This window comes from Eptatretus burgeri, chromosome 10 (genome assembly GCF_056783735.1).
Source record: "Eptatretus burgeri isolate ZD-2024b chromosome 10, Ebu_testis_v1, whole genome shotgun sequence".
NCBI classification, from domain to species: Eukaryota; Metazoa; Chordata; class Myxini; order Myxiniformes; family Myxinidae; genus Eptatretus; species Eptatretus burgeri.
Window position 1 is genome coordinate 100,373,224 of NC_140970.1, and position 19,261 is coordinate 100,392,484.

At 44.1% G+C, this 19,261-nt stretch overlaps 2 protein-coding genes across 3 annotated transcripts in view; both read right to left on the bottom strand.

Moving 5' to 3' along the window:
• The window catches only part of LOC147019276 (inosine-5'-monophosphate dehydrogenase 1-like), a 315,330-nt gene that overhangs the window by 228,704 nt on the left and 67,365 nt on the right, over nt 1-19,261 (bottom strand). The window lies entirely within an intron of this gene.
• The window catches only part of FBXW12 (F-box and WD repeat domain containing 12), a 39,775-nt gene that overhangs the window by 15,166 nt on the left and 5,348 nt on the right, over nt 1-19,261 (bottom strand). The window contains exons 2-5 of one of the 2 annotated variants that reach the window (XM_085899649.1): nt 17,717-17,754; nt 14,881-15,041; nt 12,476-12,597; nt 8,412-8,621 (exon numbers count right to left, since the gene is read on the bottom strand). In XM_085899649.1, the coding sequence (XP_085755775.1) occupies nt 8,412-8,621; nt 12,476-12,597; nt 14,881-15,041; nt 17,717-17,754 (531 nt within the window). The remainder of the gene's footprint in view (nt 1-8,411; nt 8,622-12,475; nt 12,598-14,880; nt 15,042-17,716; nt 17,755-19,261) is intronic. The other variant, XM_085899650.1, reaches the window with a different exon arrangement.

Below are 19,261 nucleotides of genomic sequence, written 5' to 3' on the forward strand. Positions count from 1 at the left end.
TGTATATTAGCAGCAGAAAGAAAGAAAGAGCAAGGGAAAGGCAGATAAGAGAGAGAGACAGAGACAGAGATAGAGACAGAGAGAGACAGAGAGAGAGAGAGAAGAACACAAAGTCGTTGACATACTCTCCAAAGAGTTCATCCATCAATCCAGTCCATTGGGACCATACTCTGTGCAGAGCGTTGGTGCTGCCTAAGCAGTCTCCTTGGCCATTGGACACAATCCTGGATGGGTCACCACTCCGACACAGGATACCATCAAGCTGGCACTCATTTTGCCTACCTCAGAAGGATGACAGGCTGAGTAAACCCCACCTGGTATTGATTCAATGGCTGACAGGGGCCATTAAGCCAACACCAGGCAGAAAGAGTTAAGCATGAGTCACATTTGCTCTACGGCTAGGATACGGCGGCCATACCACCCCCTGAATTGACAGAAACGTGTGGTGGCCGCAGAGTTTCTGAGGTGGCCTCAAGGTGGCCCTACGCCGTATGGTTATCTTTTACAGGCCGTAGGGGTCTCCGTGGAATTAAAGCGCGGAGTTATAACTTTTTTCATTTCTTGGTTGGCCGTAGCAATTCGACAAGCCATAGCCATGACGTAGATGTGTTCCACATCGACCGTACGTAGGGCGTACGGAAGGCTTGCGTTATTCGTGCGTTTTCCGTAGGCTCTTCTCAATGAAAAATGAATTTTGCCAACCCCCAAAAAATTACAGCGGCCACACTATTTCCACGTTCGCCTTAGGGCCCCCCTACGGTTGCCTTGCGGGCAACTTGAGGCGACCTTGCGTCTGCCTTGAAAATTCTATGGCCGCCGCAGGGACGCCCTAAGGTCACCGTGCGACATCAAATCAAAGACCGTACGGCAACCCCACGTTTTCGGTCTCCACAATTTCTAAATACCCCGTGCAGCTCCCCGAAAAACAAAAACATATGTGACTGCTACATTGTGTGACCGTGGAAATACTGCGGCCGCCCTATAATTGCTAGTGGCCGTAGATTTTTTAGACCCTACGGCCGCCGAGCCAAATGTGACTGAAGCATTAATAACAACCCCGATATGCTACAGGGCAGTGTTCAAAAAGTAGGATTTTAAAAAAAGTTTTATGCTTGAACGTGTTTCTACCTTGAGGCATCAGCAGCAGCATAAAAACAGGTTTGAAAAAATGATAGACTTTTGGCAAGTCCCGTACACCGCTTGACACCGCCGGTGACGGAAGGGTACTTCGAGCCAAGCACTCAACTTCCATAATCTAACAAAAAAAAAAAAAAAATAGAGCTTGCACAAATTTCTAGTTTGCAACACAACATAACATGAGTGGTAGGCCCACTTTGAACAAGAAGGGAGAAATATTAAGGAAGCAAGGACACTGAAGACCATCCCTCAATAGTATCAGTGTGAAAAGATTGCATGCATTTGCAAGAGTTTATATAATTTACACTATTCTTAGACAACACTGTTTCAGACTTAAACGTCATCATCAAGACAAGAAATTGCTGACATTACCAAAGACAATGAAACATCAATGAAGAATCTCATTATATTTCACACAGAATTGCTAATGTGTGGAATGTTCTTACTGGAGGGGCGATTGCAAACACAAACAGTAGATCGGTTTAAATTAGAATTTGCTTTGTTTCTTGAAAGCAATGAGACTACAGAGTTACAGGGATGTGGGTAGAGGTGGTAAGAAGACTCTGACTGGACGGTTGTGATCCATGTCCATGCCGTGCTGATGTGATCTCTCAATGTTCTAATTCTTATAAGCAGGGGGTCTTGTTAAGTGTATGTGTGTCATCTGTGCATCAATTTGGTAATTTCGAAAATTTGACCTATCGAGTGTTTTACACGATTGAATGTTTTGCATAACAAGTTTGGTTGATGCATTTTATAATTGCGGCCGAATAGGTGTTTTGCATGTTTCGGATGTAATTGGCAATAATCTTGACTTTCGCTTAAGTTTTTACCAAATTTTCCACACATATACAACACATACATATAAATAATTAAGCTGTCCAAGTTTCAATTTGATATCTTGAAAAAAAATTACTGAGTTATGGCAATAATAAATTCACAAAAGGCCCATTTGATGACAATGGGAAGAAATTGTTGTCATGGAAACCCTTGACACGTCAAAAAAAGGCTAATAATAAGCAATAAATAGACAAACTCATGGTTCAACCCACAATGAAACAGTATGTAATTAATAGACGTACTCACATGGGTCGATCAAGGCTTCCCCTTGACGGGGGTTCACCATCTACCCGTGTATTTTGGGGTTTATATACAGTACTAGAAGAGTACCCAGCTGCTGGGTGGGTAGAGTTTGCACGTTATTTGCTGAAAAAAGTAGTCTGTGTTTTGCAAGAAGACTATAGATGTTTGTGTGGTGTGGGCCGAAAAGGTTCTAGATGGTTTTAAGGGTGTAAAGGTCCAAAAGGTCCAAAAGGTACATTCCAATAGTAGTTAAGGTCTCAAGGATCTAATGGGTTGAAATGGTCTAAAGGGTATAAACTTTAAATTGAATCTTATCTCAAAAGCATGTAACAGTCTAAAGACGTCTAAAAGGGATCTAAAGTGTATAAAGAGGGTGTAAAAAGGTCCAAGTGGTCTAAAGCTCTGAATGGTCAAGGGTCCAAAGCTGTCTAACATGTCTGAAGGATGTAATGGGTATAAAAGGGAGTCAAGGGGCTTAAGGGGTGGAAAGGTCTAGACTCTAGAGGGTCTGTGGGGTATTAAAGGTTTAAAGGGTGAAGGGGTGTAAAAGCGTTGAAAAGGTCTTTAAGGTTAAAGGTGTCCAAAGGGTCTTGAGGTTCTTCAGGGTCTTGGGGATCCTAAGGGTTCTAAAGTAGCATAGAGGTCTAAAGAGTTCTAAAGGGTCAAAAGGTCGAAGGCGGAAATCAAAAGGTCGAAAGTGACTGACGGCATTAGGTGTCTTAAATGCCTTAATTCCATTAAGGTGTCTTGAAGGGTCTTCGAAGATCTAAAGAGTTTAAGCAGTTTAAATGATCAAATTGTTTCAAAAGTATGTTGCGATAGCACGTAACTAATAGCCGTACGTTCAGTCAAGGTGCAACAGGCATTCAAACAGTATGTAATTAGGACACATTGACCTAGGATTCACGGACAGATGAACAGACCATGTTTTCCATTTATCCATATAATAATACACAAAGGCATCAAGGGCGGAGGAGGGGGAGGGGCATCCTTGCGGAGCTAAAGGTTTTTTTTTCTCCAACGGCCCCTAACCCTTGCTGACCCCCATCGGACATGGAATGTTTTACCATGGTGAAAACCACTATTCGATTTTTCATGTCGCTTTCTTCCTCAGCATCCACATTGCTAAGAATGCCAACTTTCATATACAGTGTATATATATATATATATATATATATATATATATATATATATATATATATATATATATATATATATATATACATACACGGGGCTGCAAAAGTAGGAATACAGTAAGGATTATATCAGTATTATAATAGTAGTACTAGGATTCATTTAATATGAGAATTCATTAAAATCATTATTACCATTTTTAATATTTTTATTTTCGTAATTTTTTTCTATAATACATCTTTTATTGTATAATAATCAATAAAATACGTTTTGTTTTTCATTACTGTATACCTACTTTTGCAGCCATATATATATATGCAATATGCACGTGAAGTCAGCAATATAAGCCGCACCGGGCCTGCTTTTTTTTTGTTTGTTTACCCTAAAAACCATGTTTAACCCCAAAAATACCTATTATCGCTCAATATTCTCGATGGTACGCGATCTTGTTGAATTTCGTCAAGTCCTGGCCCTATGGGCCATTTTTATTTGCTTGTTTGTTTGTCCAGGCGATATCTCGAGCCATCCTTTGAGCAAGGAAGCTGATATTTGGAAACGACGGTGAACAAGTATTTGGCTATAAAAGGGTATTTTCGATTTATTGATTAATCAATTAATTGTTCAATTTTTCGATTAACTACTGAATTTTCAAAAAGTTACAGATTCAGGTAAAACGGTGGTGGTTTTTGGTATGCGATTATCCAATTGCTTAAGAAATTAATTATTTTACGATTATTATTCATTTATTTTAATAATGCAATTGATCAAATAAATCAGTCGATTATTGTACGCCGCTCCCTCCCATTTCCATCTCCATGTGCTGCAAGACAGCATCGCCGGGCGCCGAAGGACCTCGGTGATGACATGCGCCGGTGGATTTGTTATATATATTTATTTGGCAGGGGGCTGGTGTACTTTGAATGTACCAGTACTTGTTTCTCTCTCTCTCTTTCCTTATTTCTAATCGTTCACTTGAAATGCACAAGAGCAATCAACGGTCACACCTTCGACTCGTTCAGAGCCGAGTTACTGACTCGCATTGCCTGGATAGATTTGAGGGTTGTGGAGCAGCAGCTGAAACCCGAATCCTATCCAGGTTCTTCCTGACGACTCTATCTCTGCTTTTTACTTTTGTGGATTCCTTCTTGGTCTTCTGTTTGATTCACCATTTCCTCGCTCGCATTACGGAGCATTCACCCGACTCTGTACGCACATGGCGCATCACACCATATCTCTCTCTCTCTCTCTCTCTCTCTCTCTCTCTCTCTCTCTCTCTCTCTCTCTCTCTCTCTCTCTCTCTCTCTCTCTCTCTCTCTCTCTCTCTCTCTCTCTCTCTCTCTCTCTCTCTCTCTCTCTCTCTTACTCCCCTTTTCACGTTGGGACCAAGATATGCCAACAGCCTTACAATAGGTGAGTGAGGGGTCACCAAGGAGCCCGACTTTCTTTATCTCTCTGTCTATCAGCTCTTACTTAGCTAATTTCACGGAGTGACCGAGGCGCCCATGTCTGAGGTTTCATGATAAGTTCACTGTCTAAGGGGATTGCATAAGACACTGTATTGCTTGTATAAAAGTGCTTCTTTGTTAACATGACCATTGTTTCAAACCTGCCTGATTGTCTCTTTCTCCATCGGTTAGCCACTTGTGCGTAAATAGCGGATGGAAGTTTTACCCCGCCGTTTCACTACGGTCATCGACAAGCCAATGTCCCACTTCTGGTTACGCTCAACCATTCCTAATTTAATAGGAGTGGGATGTCGAAAACACAATTTCCTATCTGAGGGGATTAATTTTCTGGACAGGTTACATGGGAATTGGACGTGGGAACCCTACTAAGTGAACCGTCTCAGATGGCATCGGTGGTTGCTGAGAAACTCATTGTGCCACAGAGTTATCTGTGGCTCGTCGGCTTCAGGGTCAAACGGCGGGGAGTATCCCCAGGGGACCGTGCCAGCAAACCCATAATATTCAGCCCACCACCGAAGGTGGATGGAGGTTATGTTTTCGCCTGTCTTTTTGTTTGTCAAAATGTAAACTGTACGGCCTGGCAGAATGATGCACTCCACTGAGTGCCGTTCCAGTTAATACATGGAACGATCTCCCTGGAAAAAGTAGTGATTGCAGTCTATAGGTTTAAACTACAATTAGATAGACATCTTGAAGCATTGGGGTTAGCAGGAGTACACAAAAAAAACCCACAGGACTGATACGTAGCTTAGGTATGGATAGGTGATTGTTTACATGTAGTGTGATGTCTGTTGTCTGCCACGGTTAGAACAGATACAGATACACCGTATCCCTGCGTGTCTTAAGAGGCAACTAAAAGGGTCGGCGTCAGGAAGGGCATTCAGCAATAAAACATTGCCTCAAAATGGGAATCATGATGAGCACAATTATATATGGGCGAGGTACAGATCAAAGTACCCCGCGGGGGTCCTCACCCCTTCTCGTCAAAAATCAAGGTGAGGAACGCAATCTAAGCAAGGGAGGAAATGACTCCATTCATGATGACCAATTGTCCGATGCCCCACGTGGAGATCGGTTTCTGAGGTTTGGGAGATGGAATGGAGGGACAATGACAGGGAGATCAGGAGAAGTGGTGGAAGTATTGGTCAGAAGAAGAGTGGACGTATGTTGTGTGCAGGAGATGAGATGGGAAGTGGTGCGAGAATGATGAAGGGTAGGCAGGGACAGAAGTACAAGCTTGTGTGGCAAGGGTGCTCGGAAGGTGTGTATGGTGTTTGCGTCCTGTTTTCTGAGGAGTTTGTAGACAGTGTGGTGAGTGTGACGAGAGTGAGTGAAAGGTTGATGATGGTGAGAACAGTGATCGGAAAGCTCTTGGTGAACGTCATCTCGGGATATTCCGCGCAGGTCGGTCGGAGCGATGAAGAGAAGGACAAGTTCTGGTGCGCGATGGAGAAGTTAATTGAAAGATGAGGAAGTCGTTGTGGTTGGAAGAGACTTGAATGGACATGTGGGAAGGAGTACAGATGGTCTTTAGGGAGTCCATGGGGGTTACGGATATGGTGTGAGGAATGGAGAAGGTGAAAGGATTTTGGAGTTTGCTGATGGAGCTGGTTTGTTGATTTGTAAAACTCAATTCCAGAAAGCGGATAATAAACTTGTTACATACACGTCAGGTGAGTCGACGGCGATTGTTGACCACCTGATGGTGCGTCGGCGAGATAGGGGGAACCTCCGGGACACAAAGGTGATCCCGGGAGAGGAGGCCGTTTCACAGCACCACCTGGTTGTCTGCGACATAAGGGTGAAAGGTGTGAGGAGAGCTTGGCGGGTGAAGTACCAACCGAGGATGAAGGTGTGGAGGTTGAAAGAGGTGACAGTGAAGGAAGCATTAAGAGATAGGTTGAGTATGGTTGAGGATGATGTGGTGGAGGTTGAAAATGGTTGGATGTCAATGAAAGATAGTCTGTTGGGAGTCGTTGGTGAGGTATGTGGATGGAGAAAAACATGGTAGTGGGATGATGAAGTTGGAAAGAGGATTGATGAAAAGAGGAAGAAGTTCCAGGAACGGCAGAAGGCGAAAGATACGGTGGTAGAAGAGACACCGTGTGAAAGTTATAAGGTAGCCAAGAAGGCTGCAAAGAAAGAGGTAGCAAAGGCGAAGGAGGCACATAGGAAAATGCTCGGAGAACGCTTGGATTTGGAAGAGGGTCAGAGAGCGGTATTTGGGATTGCAAAGTAGATAATGAAAGAGAGGTTTGATGTGACGGGGTTGAGTTGCTTGAGGGATGAAGTGGGACAAATCGTTGTGGAATTAAAGGAAGACGGAAGAGACGTATGGAAAGGCTGTTGAAGGTAGAGAATGAATGGGACGGCAACATAGAGAGCAACCCAATTTTAGGACCGGCAGAGAAGATAACTGAGAAGGAAGTTGAGGAAGCGATAAGAGCAATGAAGAGTAGAAAAGCAGGAGGACTGATGGGAGTTGTGGGAGATATGTTGAAGGCAGCGGGAAGTTGGGGTGTGAAGAGAATGACAGAGATCTGTAATCTGGTGGTGATAGAAGGCCACATTCCAGTGGATTGGAAACTGAGTACCCTCGTCCCTCTGTACAAGGGGAAAGATGACCCTCTGGACTGTGGCTCCGATAGAGCGATTAAGTTATTGGAGCATGGAATGAAGGTATTGGAAAGGGTGTTGGAGAAGAGGATAAGGAAGAAGGTAAAGATTGACGAAATGTAGTTTGGATTTATTCCAGGAAGAGGAACGACGGATGCGATTTTTATTGTAAGGCAGTTGCAGGAGAAGTACATGGAGAAGAGGAAGAAACTGTTTCTTGGGTTTGTTGATCTGGAGAAAGCATTTGATGGGATTCCACGTGAAGTAATGACATGGGCATTGAGGAAGTTAGGAGTGGAGGAATGGTTGATCAGAGTAGTGATGGCCATGTACGAGAGAGCACGCACAGATGTAAGGATGAAGGATGGGAACAGTGGTGAGATTGAGGTGAAGGTGGGAGTGCACCAGGGGTCGGTACTAAATCCACTACTATTTGTAGGTGTGATGGAGGTGCTGGCTCGGAGGGTAAAGGAGGGTTTACCGTGGGAGTTGTTGAATGCAGATGATTTGGTGATGATTGTGGAGAGTCTGGATGGACTGAAGGAGAAGATGAATAAGTGGACGGGATGTATGGAGGCAAAAGGTTTGAAGGTGAATATCGGAAAGACGAAGGTGATGGCAAGTGGTAAAGCATGTGGTGAGGTGGAAAGGACTGGGAAGTGGTCGTGTGCTGTGTGCAGGAAGGGTGTCGGAGTGAACTCCATTCAGTGTACAACGTGTGCCGAGTGTGTTCATCGAAAATGTAGTGGTGTGAGGGGGTCATTAACCAGTGTGGTCACTACATTCAAGCGTAGACCTCATGGTAGGGGAGTATTGGTCAAAACTTCCACAATATTTGCGTACGATTTAAATCTATGTCCCCTTGTCTTTCTGTTTTTGTTTGATCACGGATGGCACTTTGAAACCCCACTTGTTTCTCAAACGTATCCACTATTTAAATGCGTTCATAGGAGTTGAACTTTATGTAATGTTTACCAAAATGGATGGAAATTTGTCTTCAATGGAAACAATTGATGTCACTCCCGGCGTTGGGTTCGACTGGGACGCCATGCACTGTCCATTTTCTACTGCCCACAACGAAACGTGGCCACTGCGGTTTCCACTCGCCAAAAGACACAGCGATGGCACCGACACCACTGCAGTGAGCTCTGCAGCCTGTTCAGGGCTTCTCCATAAACATGTACCCTAGGATAGGAGGAAAGCAGTCAAACACGAAGCAAACAATCCGTTCGGTATTTATTCAGCATCTCTGTTTTCACATTATTTATCGACGAGCTTATGATTCCATGCTCTCCGTCTCCCTGCAGCCTGATCGACTTATTTACTTATTTTTCATCCAGCCAAACCCCATCCACCAAAATAAGCTGTCCGTTTGCAAAAAAAAAGGATCTACCATCCAGATTCACGATTGAATAAAAGTTACTAATGTGCAAAGGAAATACGACAAGGGAAAAACAGGTCATTCAATGAGAAAAGAACAAGTGAAATCAGCACAAAAGATGAACGAATGCAGTTTGGGGGTCAGAAAATTAAAAGAAAATCAGGGATTTAATCCAGAATTAGACTCGTAAAATGGTTGCGGTATCGACGTACAGTGCCTTGTGCCAGACCTTGAGCATCAAGGTGCCAGAAAAAATAAATCCATTCATGTATGGTGATGGTGCGCCCTTCATAATCTCCTATCGCCAAAAGGGTGGATGGCCTTAAGTCTGGATATTAATCCCTCGAAGATAATGCCAAGTCAGGAAAACTAGCAAAATGTGTGACCGACCCACAAACTGTTGCCAAAGTTGAAGAATTAATTGGTTCACGACTCAGTAAATGACCACTATATTCGTTGTGGGTGTGTATGTCTGTCTGTCTGTCTGTCTGTCTGTCCCGAGCATAGCTCCGTGGGTTTTGATCCGATCCTGATAAAATTTGGGTGGGAGGTTTATATTGGTTCATGAGTCAGTAAGTGACCACTATATTCGTTATGGGTGTGTCTGTCTGTCTCTCCCGAGCATAGCTCCGTGGGTTTTGATCCGATCTTGATAAAATTACGGTGTGAGGTTTATATCATGATCTAGTTGCGTTTTCCGGAGAATGGGCGTGGTGCGCCCATTATGGGCGGAGCCGCGCCCAAAAAAACACGTGTTTTTAGGGGGTAGCCGGTTTCAAGTTACATCTTCTCTGAGGGGGTTTGTCGAATCTGGCAGGGGTTTCGGTATTTGGTTAGCCCAATGGCACCTGCATAGCCCTACGGAGCTCGATTTTTCATTTTCGTCCCAAGGTTAAGGTCACAAGGTCACGAACTTAGAAAATGTCAAAAAAAAAATCAATAAATTGGGCATCGAGCTCCTAGGGTTTTCAACTGTTTCGAATGAAAGTTGGTGTGCAAGTAGTGCTCTTCGAGTACTACAACTTTCGTCATTTACGTTTTTCCCGATTCCCGCCAGTTTGCCCGTGGCGTCCCCTCGAAGGTCAAAAAATAAAAAAAGGCGAACCGTGTGCATTGCTCGTGAACCATCGCCGTCTCCAGACTTGTCATCTAATATCATTGCATTAAGCCTGGTGTTGGCTTAGCGGTTAACATGGCTGGCTTGGGACATAAGGGTCCTAAGTTTGAGCCCCTGCCAGCCATTGAATTAACAACAGGTGGGGTTGACTCAGCCTGTCATCCTTCCAAGGTTGGTGAAATGAGTACCAGAGGACTGGGGTAATAACCATTTGGGGTAACCTGTGTCAGAGTGGCGACCGATCCAGGACTGTACTCCTTGCCAATGAAACTGCCTCGGCAGTCCTATGTGCCTTTACAGCACGAAAGGAATGGTATTATTGTTATTATTCGCCATTGCACTGAGTTTCCAAAAATATCCAACAACCTGGTGAGTTTCCCATCTGCCTGGCCGTCACTGAGAAGGAACTGACTGATGCAACCAAGATGTGGCTGAAGGATGAATCTCAAGACTTCCATTTTACTGGCAGACGGTTTGAAAGACAAATGGAACGAGTGTAAATAAATCAAGGGACACTTGATTTGTATCCATTTGTCTTGGATTATTGTGTTTTGGATTGTTGGATTATTCACACGACTTCTCTCTAGGGTTTTGGCTCGTCTTCATTTACGACCTCTGCCACCGAAGACGGATGGAGGTTATGCTTTCGCACCTGTCTGTCTGTCAGCAAGGTATCTTAAAAGGTTATGAACGGATTCGGATGAAAGTTCGATGTGTGACAAGGATGAATCGATTTGATTTTGGTGAAAATCTGGATCTGGATATGGGAATTAGAATATTTCAAGCGATTCTTCACCATTGAAAGATGGGGCGAAAAACAACAGATAGCAAGATATCTCAAAAAGTTATGAACTGATTCAAACTTGGTTGATGAGTTGGATCGGTGACGAGAACAAGCTGATTAGATTTTGCTTCGGGTCCAGAGGCAGATCCGGCCTATCAGTGGGATACAAAGCGTAAACTGTTCAGCTTGGCGGAGGAATGCGCTCTACCGAGTGCCGTTCTAGTTGAGCGTTTTGTTCCTAAAAATCATTGGAATAACCTCATGAAATACATAAACACCTCAAAACACGGGGGTGATTTTTGCAGATGTTATCGTTGCACGACCGTCATTCTACTTCAAAGTCAAAACCATATTATAATCAAAAATGGATTAAAGCAATCACATATTACTTGCCGTGTTACACTGCAAGAAAACCCAGGAACAAGGAATACAGAGAACTGTACGGCGGCAATTTTATCCCTCTTCGTCCATCCATCGGGACCATCGGGAAATGAGTACCAAGCTGGTACTCATTTTGCTGACCTCGGAAGGATGACAGGCCGAGTCAACCCCACCTGGTATTAATTCAATGGCCGAGCAGGATTTGAACTCAGGACCCGAGGATCCCAATCCCGCCACCCGAAACCATTAAACCAACACCGGGCATTTTGTCCCTCGAGCCTGTGTTTTCTCCCATCCTGAAAAAAGGCTTGCCCACCAGCAAAGGCATTGTGAGTACAATCAGGTGCGTTGTGTTGATAAATAAAGGTGTTTTCTGTTTGTTTGTTTTTTTCTGTGGCGCAGCAGGTCAGGTTTTCAAGTGCAATCGTCCAAGTCCGATGATTAAATTTTTCCAGATGTTCAGGAAACTTGATCTCAAGTTCAGGCTTGGTCGGTCAGTTGGTGAAAAGACATGAGCCAAAACTACCCCCTTGGCTAATCCAACAAGAAGGCGAGATTACTGTGAAAAGGGTGGCCGTTGGAAGAAGTAGGTCCTGACGAGATGCGGCAGAGGTAGTTTCCCTGATCTGTCGAGCCGTTAGGGTTAGGGTTAGGGTTAGAGCTTGCCAGGCAGGACATTATAATTACAAGATGCACCGTCCCGCAGATGGATGTAAAGCTGAATATGTATCTATCTATATATATATATATATATATATATATATATATATATATATATATATATATATATATATATATATATATATATCTCTCTCTCTCTCTCTCTCTCTCTCTCTCTCTCTCTCTCTCTCTCTCTCTCTCTCTCTCTCTCTCTCTCTCTCTCTCTCTCTCTCTCTCTCTCTCTCCCTGTCCCTGTGGCTGCTGGTGGCATCATTGGCTTGGACGCGGCTATGCCGCTGATGCAGTGTCCCCCTTACTAGTACACTGATGCTCATTTTGCCGACTTCGGAAGGATGACAGGCTGAGTCAACCTCCTGGTGATTGGGGGGAAGACTCTCCAAAGAGAGCAGAAGGTACATACTAACAGTAGTAGTAGTAGTAGTAGTAGTAGTAGTAGTAGTAGTAGTAGTAGTAGTAGTAGTAGTAGTAGTAACAAGAAGATTATTATTCCAATTAAATTGATCTTTTATAGCTTTCACTCGTTATGTCCTTTGGCAAAATTATTTAAAATTCTGCACACACAGCATTCAAAACGGATTGCACCTCGATGGAAGATATCTTAGATTATGACGTCATGCAGCCATGTGTAAAACTCGTGTTCACCGGTTAATGGAAATTTAGTGAACACGCATATCCCTCAGGTGACTCATACTTACCTCATGTGCATCCCACACATGAAGAGTTTTATCTGTGGACACGCTGCAGACAAGTGAACGAAGTTCTCCTGGTCGTACATCAACCTGTCGTTGCCCTACGTAGCAAAGTCCAACAATCTTTCCTAAGAAAATAAAAAATAAAAACAACACAATGTCATTTAAAAAAAAAAAAAAATACCACATCTTCAAACACGCTGCACCAAGGTGTTTACGTGAAATACAGGAATTCAATGCAAAAAAAACCTATACATAACCATGTTATATATTTTTCAAGAATGTCGTTTACTGAAGTTATTATTTCGCATGGAGCCTGTGGCTGGTGGTTGCATTATTGCTGGGAGCGCGATTATGCTGCTGATGCAGTGCCCCCCCCCCTTCCCTGTTTCCAGCAAGATGGTACTCATTTTGCCAACATCGGAAGGATGACAGGCTGAGTCAACCCACCTGGTGTTATTTAACGGACAAAAAAAAAACAGGGGCTCAAACTCAAGACCCTAAGATCTTAAGCCAGCCACGTTAACCGTTGAGCCAACATCAGGCTTTCCTTTCCAAATGATAGAAATCGATTAATTTACTAACGAACGCAATTGACTGCAACAAACATGAATCCCAAACCATCTTCCATCAAGTTTCAAGCAATCTGTGATGAAATGATTGCCATTTGTGCTCAAAGTTTCCTTGCAGGGGGGGAGGGGGGTCAACAAATGTGTAGGAAATCCTTGCAAACGATACACGAAGAATGTGGAAGAATCGGACTCGATTAGCATCGCTTTCATATGTTGCGGCATAAAAGGTAGAGCACATACCTGGTTTTTTTTTTTTTTTCTTCCTTCAAGCACTGAAACAAAATGAACACGAGCGGCACTCGGTAGAGAACATACCTTCGCCAGGCTGAACAGTTTACGTGCTGTGTCCACCGATAGGTCGGATCTGAATCCGTCCGTGAACCCAAATCGAATCGGCTTGTTCTGGTCACCGACCCAACTCATCCACCAAGTTTCGTCATAACCCGTCCTTTTTGAGATATTGTGCTGCATATCGTTAATAGTCCCATTTCTCAAAATTGAACAATCAGTTAAAGAAATTAAAAAAAATAATAATAAATAGAGGATTTGGATCTTCACTTGGGATCGTGGTCACCCAACGTCTGTCGGAAGCAGGGAGAGGCTTCAATGGGGGATCAATCAATTTGTCCTCGTCACACACACCCAACGCGTCCACCAAACCTCGTCCGAATTCGTCCGTAATTTTTTTGAGATACCGTGCTTACAGGCAGCAGACAGACAAAATGGCATGAAGGGATGACGGTAGGACAATGACCGAAGGATGCACCACGGCACAACGGAACGAATCGGGTCTCAGCGGGTGTTGTAAAGCTCAGAAGTAGAAAGTGAAGAGACCATGAGATGGTGGTGGTGGTAGGCAGCAGACTTGAAGTCCTGGAAGGAAGAGCAAGAAAGCAAAAAGACTCCGGCAACAGAAGAGGGAGATGATATAACAGAACAGAGGTGACCATGATGTTTAGACTTGGGGAGCATGCCAACGAAAGGGTTTCAGGTAGAACATGTGTGACCTTGAGTGCAAGGTTCGGCAAAGAGGTGACAGGTCAGGAGGATCAAGACCGGAATAGAAGTTGTAAGATTCTTCTTTCCGACTCCTATATTCTTTTAACTCACAATGAAGAAGCTCCATTTCCAGTTTTATGACGCAGTTGGTGTGTTTGGAAGAACAAGGAAAAGTGGGGGAAAGCTATCATTGGATGAAAAGGGAGGACTGCATCAACAAGTCCAGATTTGTAAATTTATTTTTAATCCTCTTTTCAGAGTAGATATACGTATTTTTTTTCCCCCCTCATTCCTGGTCACCGAACATCTGGCGAAGGCAGGGAGAGGCTTCAATAGGGGGATCAGCATAAACAGGGGTGAGAGCGGCATTCTCGCAGAGGCAGCTATGAAAATGCCTCGGACTGGACCGTTGCTGGTCCATGTCGGCGAGTGGGGGAAATGGCCGAGCCGTGCGCCGCACTCCGCTTCGGGTGAATGCGATTCCGATGCTGGCCGAGTCGTATGGCCGATGTCGCTTCGTTGCTTGATGCTCAGCATTTAAAGGATAGAGCTGCACGGACAAATGAGATGGGTTAGGATCCATGAGGAGGAGGAAATTTCTCCTTAATTGCCCCCGCTGAGTGCGGAGAGAAAAAGTGACATCATAAAGATGGCTCGGAAAATTGTTGCTTTCCCCAAGCTGAGCGGCTGTTTTTGTCTGAAGTCAAGTCTGGTGTTGTCTCATAAGTGAGTGAGTGATTTGGGTCCGTGTCTGCACACATTTTGTGTGGCATCTCCTCCACAAGCTTTAAACCCTGTCGGAAAAAAAAAACCCAACAAATAGTAACCTCGTGGCAATACCTGCATGGCCACGTAGAGACTTGCACTTGAAATCAGCACCTGGTGTACCAGATGCCATGCCCTTCTCCAGCGTATCTCTCCAAAGGAAATATTCCTTCCAGCTTGCACTGCCACCAACAGCCCTGATGTTGAAAAACATCCATCTTCTGCGACAAGCGCATCTGCCGATAAATCATAACAAGTCATAATGCTTTGCTTCTAAAGGTGCGTACGGATACGAATTCACGTGTACATTTTGACATCGATACAGCACATGTCAAAACTGGAGATATTCAGTGATACCCGTGTGGGTGTGTCTGATAATTAATCATTCATTTTAACGAGCCACGTGATGGACAGTTAACAATGACTAAACCGACTCGATTACCGGAGGTGGCATCGGTGTTAGAACCTCGACACGGTTGTTGCGTAACGGGGATTCAGGTAAATGGGGTGGCGGGGGGTTGAACAGCAGCAAGCTTTTCAGCATTCAAAGCGGTTGCTGATGTCTGCACAGGTGACTAGTGCTATTGGTGGACGTTTCACCATGTGGAGCGGGTGCAGTATCATCACATGTAATGGACGATGGCACCCAAAAGCCCATCACATATGCTTGGAGGACCCTTAACCAGGCAGAACGAATTGCACACATGTGGAATGAGATGGTTAGCTTTCAGTTTTTGGAGTGAAGTGACTGCAGCAATTCTGGCTGGTAACCTTCAATGCAAAGAAAACTAAATTGTTGTCCACGTCTCGCTCGAGGAACGGGGTCTTTCCAATCCTGTGCACACGTGGTCTTCAACCTCAACAGGATCATCTGAGCTTCGGCTTCTTGGTCTGGACGTCTCGTCTAACCTCCGTTGGGATAAGTACATTTCTGGTATTGCTGAGAGTGCTTCCAAGCGAGTTGGTTGTCCTTATATAATGCAGAGGTATTTAGCTCCTGGTGCTGTCTTGTACCTGTATAAGACAACTATATGTCTCCTCATGGAGGACTGTTGCCACATTTGGGTTGGAGCACCAGCCTACCACTCATCTTTACTTGATAGGCTCCAGAAACGCATAGTTAACCTGGTTGGTGCGGAGATGGGTTCAAGTCTTAAACCGCTCTCTCACCGTAGGTCAGTTGCCATTCTTAGTTCGTTCTCCACATATTTTCATGTGTCTGAAAGTCTGGGTCAAATTCCTAGCCTGCCTGAGACCGAGACAGTCATGCACGGTGGACAGATACTCATCCCCAAATACCTCAGTCGACGTTAAGACTCGGACTTGGAGGAACCCATTGTTGTGTCAGATGTACAGGTACCTACAGACGGAATGGCACGAGGAACTGAAACTTTTTTCAATCGGAAAGAGGAATTGAGCGTGGACTCTGACTGTATCTTATGGGCCATGGCCATCGAGTTGCGATTCCAAAGGCTGGTCGCGCAGACATTTTGGAGGAATTGCACGAGATGCACCCAAGGGTGGTCTATATGGAAGCGTTCGGCTATTTGTGGTTGCGTAACGCAAGTCAGGATATTGAAAGATGGGTTCAGGGTTGCAATGCCTGCCAAATGAATGCAAAGAACCTTCCTGTAGCAGCGGCTTTGCAACCATGGGAGTTGCTGGCTGGACCGTGGCAGCATCTTCATATGGACTATGCAGGTCCCTTCCTGGGTCAAATGTGTTTTGCTGCTGCAGATGCATTGTCAAAATTCATATAAATCCATATAACGTCGTCCATTATGACAGCGTGCCTGGTTTTGGCTTAATGGTTAGGGTGGCGGGCTTGGGATCCCGCTCAGCTGTTGAATTAATACCAGGTGGGGTTAACTCGGGCTGCCATCCTTCCGAGGTCGGCAAAATGAGTGCCATCATGCTGGTATCCTGTGTCGGAGTGGCGACCCGTCCAGGATTGTGCCCAATAGCCAAGGACACTGTTTGGGCAGCAACAACGCTCTGCACAGAGTATGGTACCAATGGATGGATGGATTATAACAACAACAACTCTTGAGTGTCTAATGGACCTTTTGAAAACCAATGGTCTTGTGGAAAATCTCGTGTCTGACAATGGCATTGATGTCACCGCTGCCAAATTTCTTGCCTTTTGCACTTGAAATGGTTTCTAACGCAAGTATCATGCCACTCCACACAGCGACCACAAGCCATTGGCCGGCAGAGTTGTTTCACTGCAAAATGACATTTTGCCTGAACTGGTCCACCCAAGACAAGAGCAAGAGCATCAAAAAAAAAGAGTACTACGGTGGCAAGGATCGTGCTTTTACCCCCCCCCCCCCCCCACCGATATGGTATTTGCAAAGAGCCATGGACAAGGGGATCCATGGCTGTGGGGTAGATTGACTAAGCAGACTGGGCAGGTGTCCTATCAGGTACACCTAGATAGAGGTGGACCTGTATGTTGGCATGTGGACCAGTTACGTACTCGTTCAGAGTCCTCGGAAGAGAAGATCTCCCCCAGGTCTACGGGAGCAACGCCGATTCCCAGGGACGTGACATTTACCATGTGGACTCCAGTCTCGAGTCCTGTCATTGTCCATGTAATAGCACCATGAGGGTCACCGTAGCAGTTATAAAACAGGAAGGGTCATAATAAAGCGGTTGAGATTAATCCCAAAGAGATTTAGACTTTATCCAGAGTGCTGACCAAACCATGTACTTTCTTCAAGTGAATGCCACCGGCCTCGAAGGAAGTTTTAATCTCAATCAAAACCAAGAACACAGCTCAGATGTGAAAAGGTATCCCCCTCTCGCTCCCCCCCCCCGCCGCAAAAAAAGAACATTATAATAATTTTTCCCATTATTTACAGAACAAAGAGATGAAAAATGAGTGTGCTTCCATTGTACGTGAACCAACCTCCATAGGGAAGGAGTGTTTGCTGCAGCATTCCAGGCCTGAAAAACAAAAGCACGACATTCCTTATAAAACTCACAAGATTCCAAAGAAAACAAAACCAATCAACTTCTGGCGAGATGGAGAGGAGTACAAGCACAAGTTCATTGGAACAAAGACATGAACGTACCTCGTGTTATTCCTCAAATTACACAAGCCCTCGAGACGACTCCGAAGTAGTTGCCGCTGACATTATTTTTTATTATTATTTTAGCACAATGAATGTCAATGAGCGGCAAAAGTTCAAATTCCCTCGAAGGCGGTCGGTCGTATGAGAGATTTGTGTCCTCAACTTCTGGAGAACGAGAGACTCCCCGAATGGGTTACCGTGTCACGCTTGATAATGATATTTCTCGGTTTTGCCTCCTGGGGTTGTTCTTTGTATAATGTATAGCATGATTTGAAATGTATGACACAGATTGGATGCAGTGGAAAAGTGCTGCCATCCTCCACACCCTCGAGAGAAAGGGTGCCCTTCACTCATTAAAAAAATTTAATAAATAAATGAATATATATATATATATATATATATATATATATATATATATATATATATATATATATACATTCCCTGGTCCAAACTGGTTCTCCTCTCCTGCGTTGAACTACACATGCCTCTCCGTCAACTGGTTTCCGAGTTTATTTCACATCGACACAGACAGCCCTCCTTTATAAGGAACTGGCAGAGGTACCAACACCTTGTGCGGAAGGTGTTAGATAGAGCAGCGTTTGTCCCATACATGGTCCTAAATGAATGAATAATATTAGATAGAGCTGTGTCTGTCCTGTGTTCCCATGTGAATAATATTAGATAGAGCAGTGTCTGTCCCATTCATGGTCCTAAATGAATGAATAATATTAGATAGAGCTGTGTCTGTCCTGTGTTCCCATGTGAATAACATTAGATAGAGCAGTGTCTGTCCCATCCATGGTCCTAAATGAATGAATAATATTAGATAGAGCAGTTTCTGTCCCATCTATAGTCCTAATGAATGAATAATATTAGATAGAGCAGTGTCTGTCCAATCCATAGTCCTAAATGAATGAATAATATTAGATAGAGCAGCGTCTGTCCCATCCATGGTCCTAAATGAATGAATAATATTAGATAGAGCAGTGTCTGTCCTGTGTTCCCATGTGAATAATATTAGATAGAGCAGTGTCTGTCCCATCCATGGTCCTAAATGAATGAATAATATAAGATAGAGCAGTGTCTGTCCCATCCATGGTCCTAAATGAATGAATAATATAAGATAGAGCAGTGTCTGTCCCATCCATAGTCCTAAATGAATGAATAATATTAGATAGAGCAGTGTCTGTCCCATTCATGGTCCTAAATGAATGAATAATATTAGATAGAGCAGTGTCTGTCCTGTGTTCCCATGTGAATAATATTAGATAGAGCAGTGTCTGTCCCATCCATGGTCCTAAATGAATGAATAATATAAGATAGAGCAGTGTCTGTCCCATCTATGGTCCTAAATGAATGAATAATATTAGATAGATAAG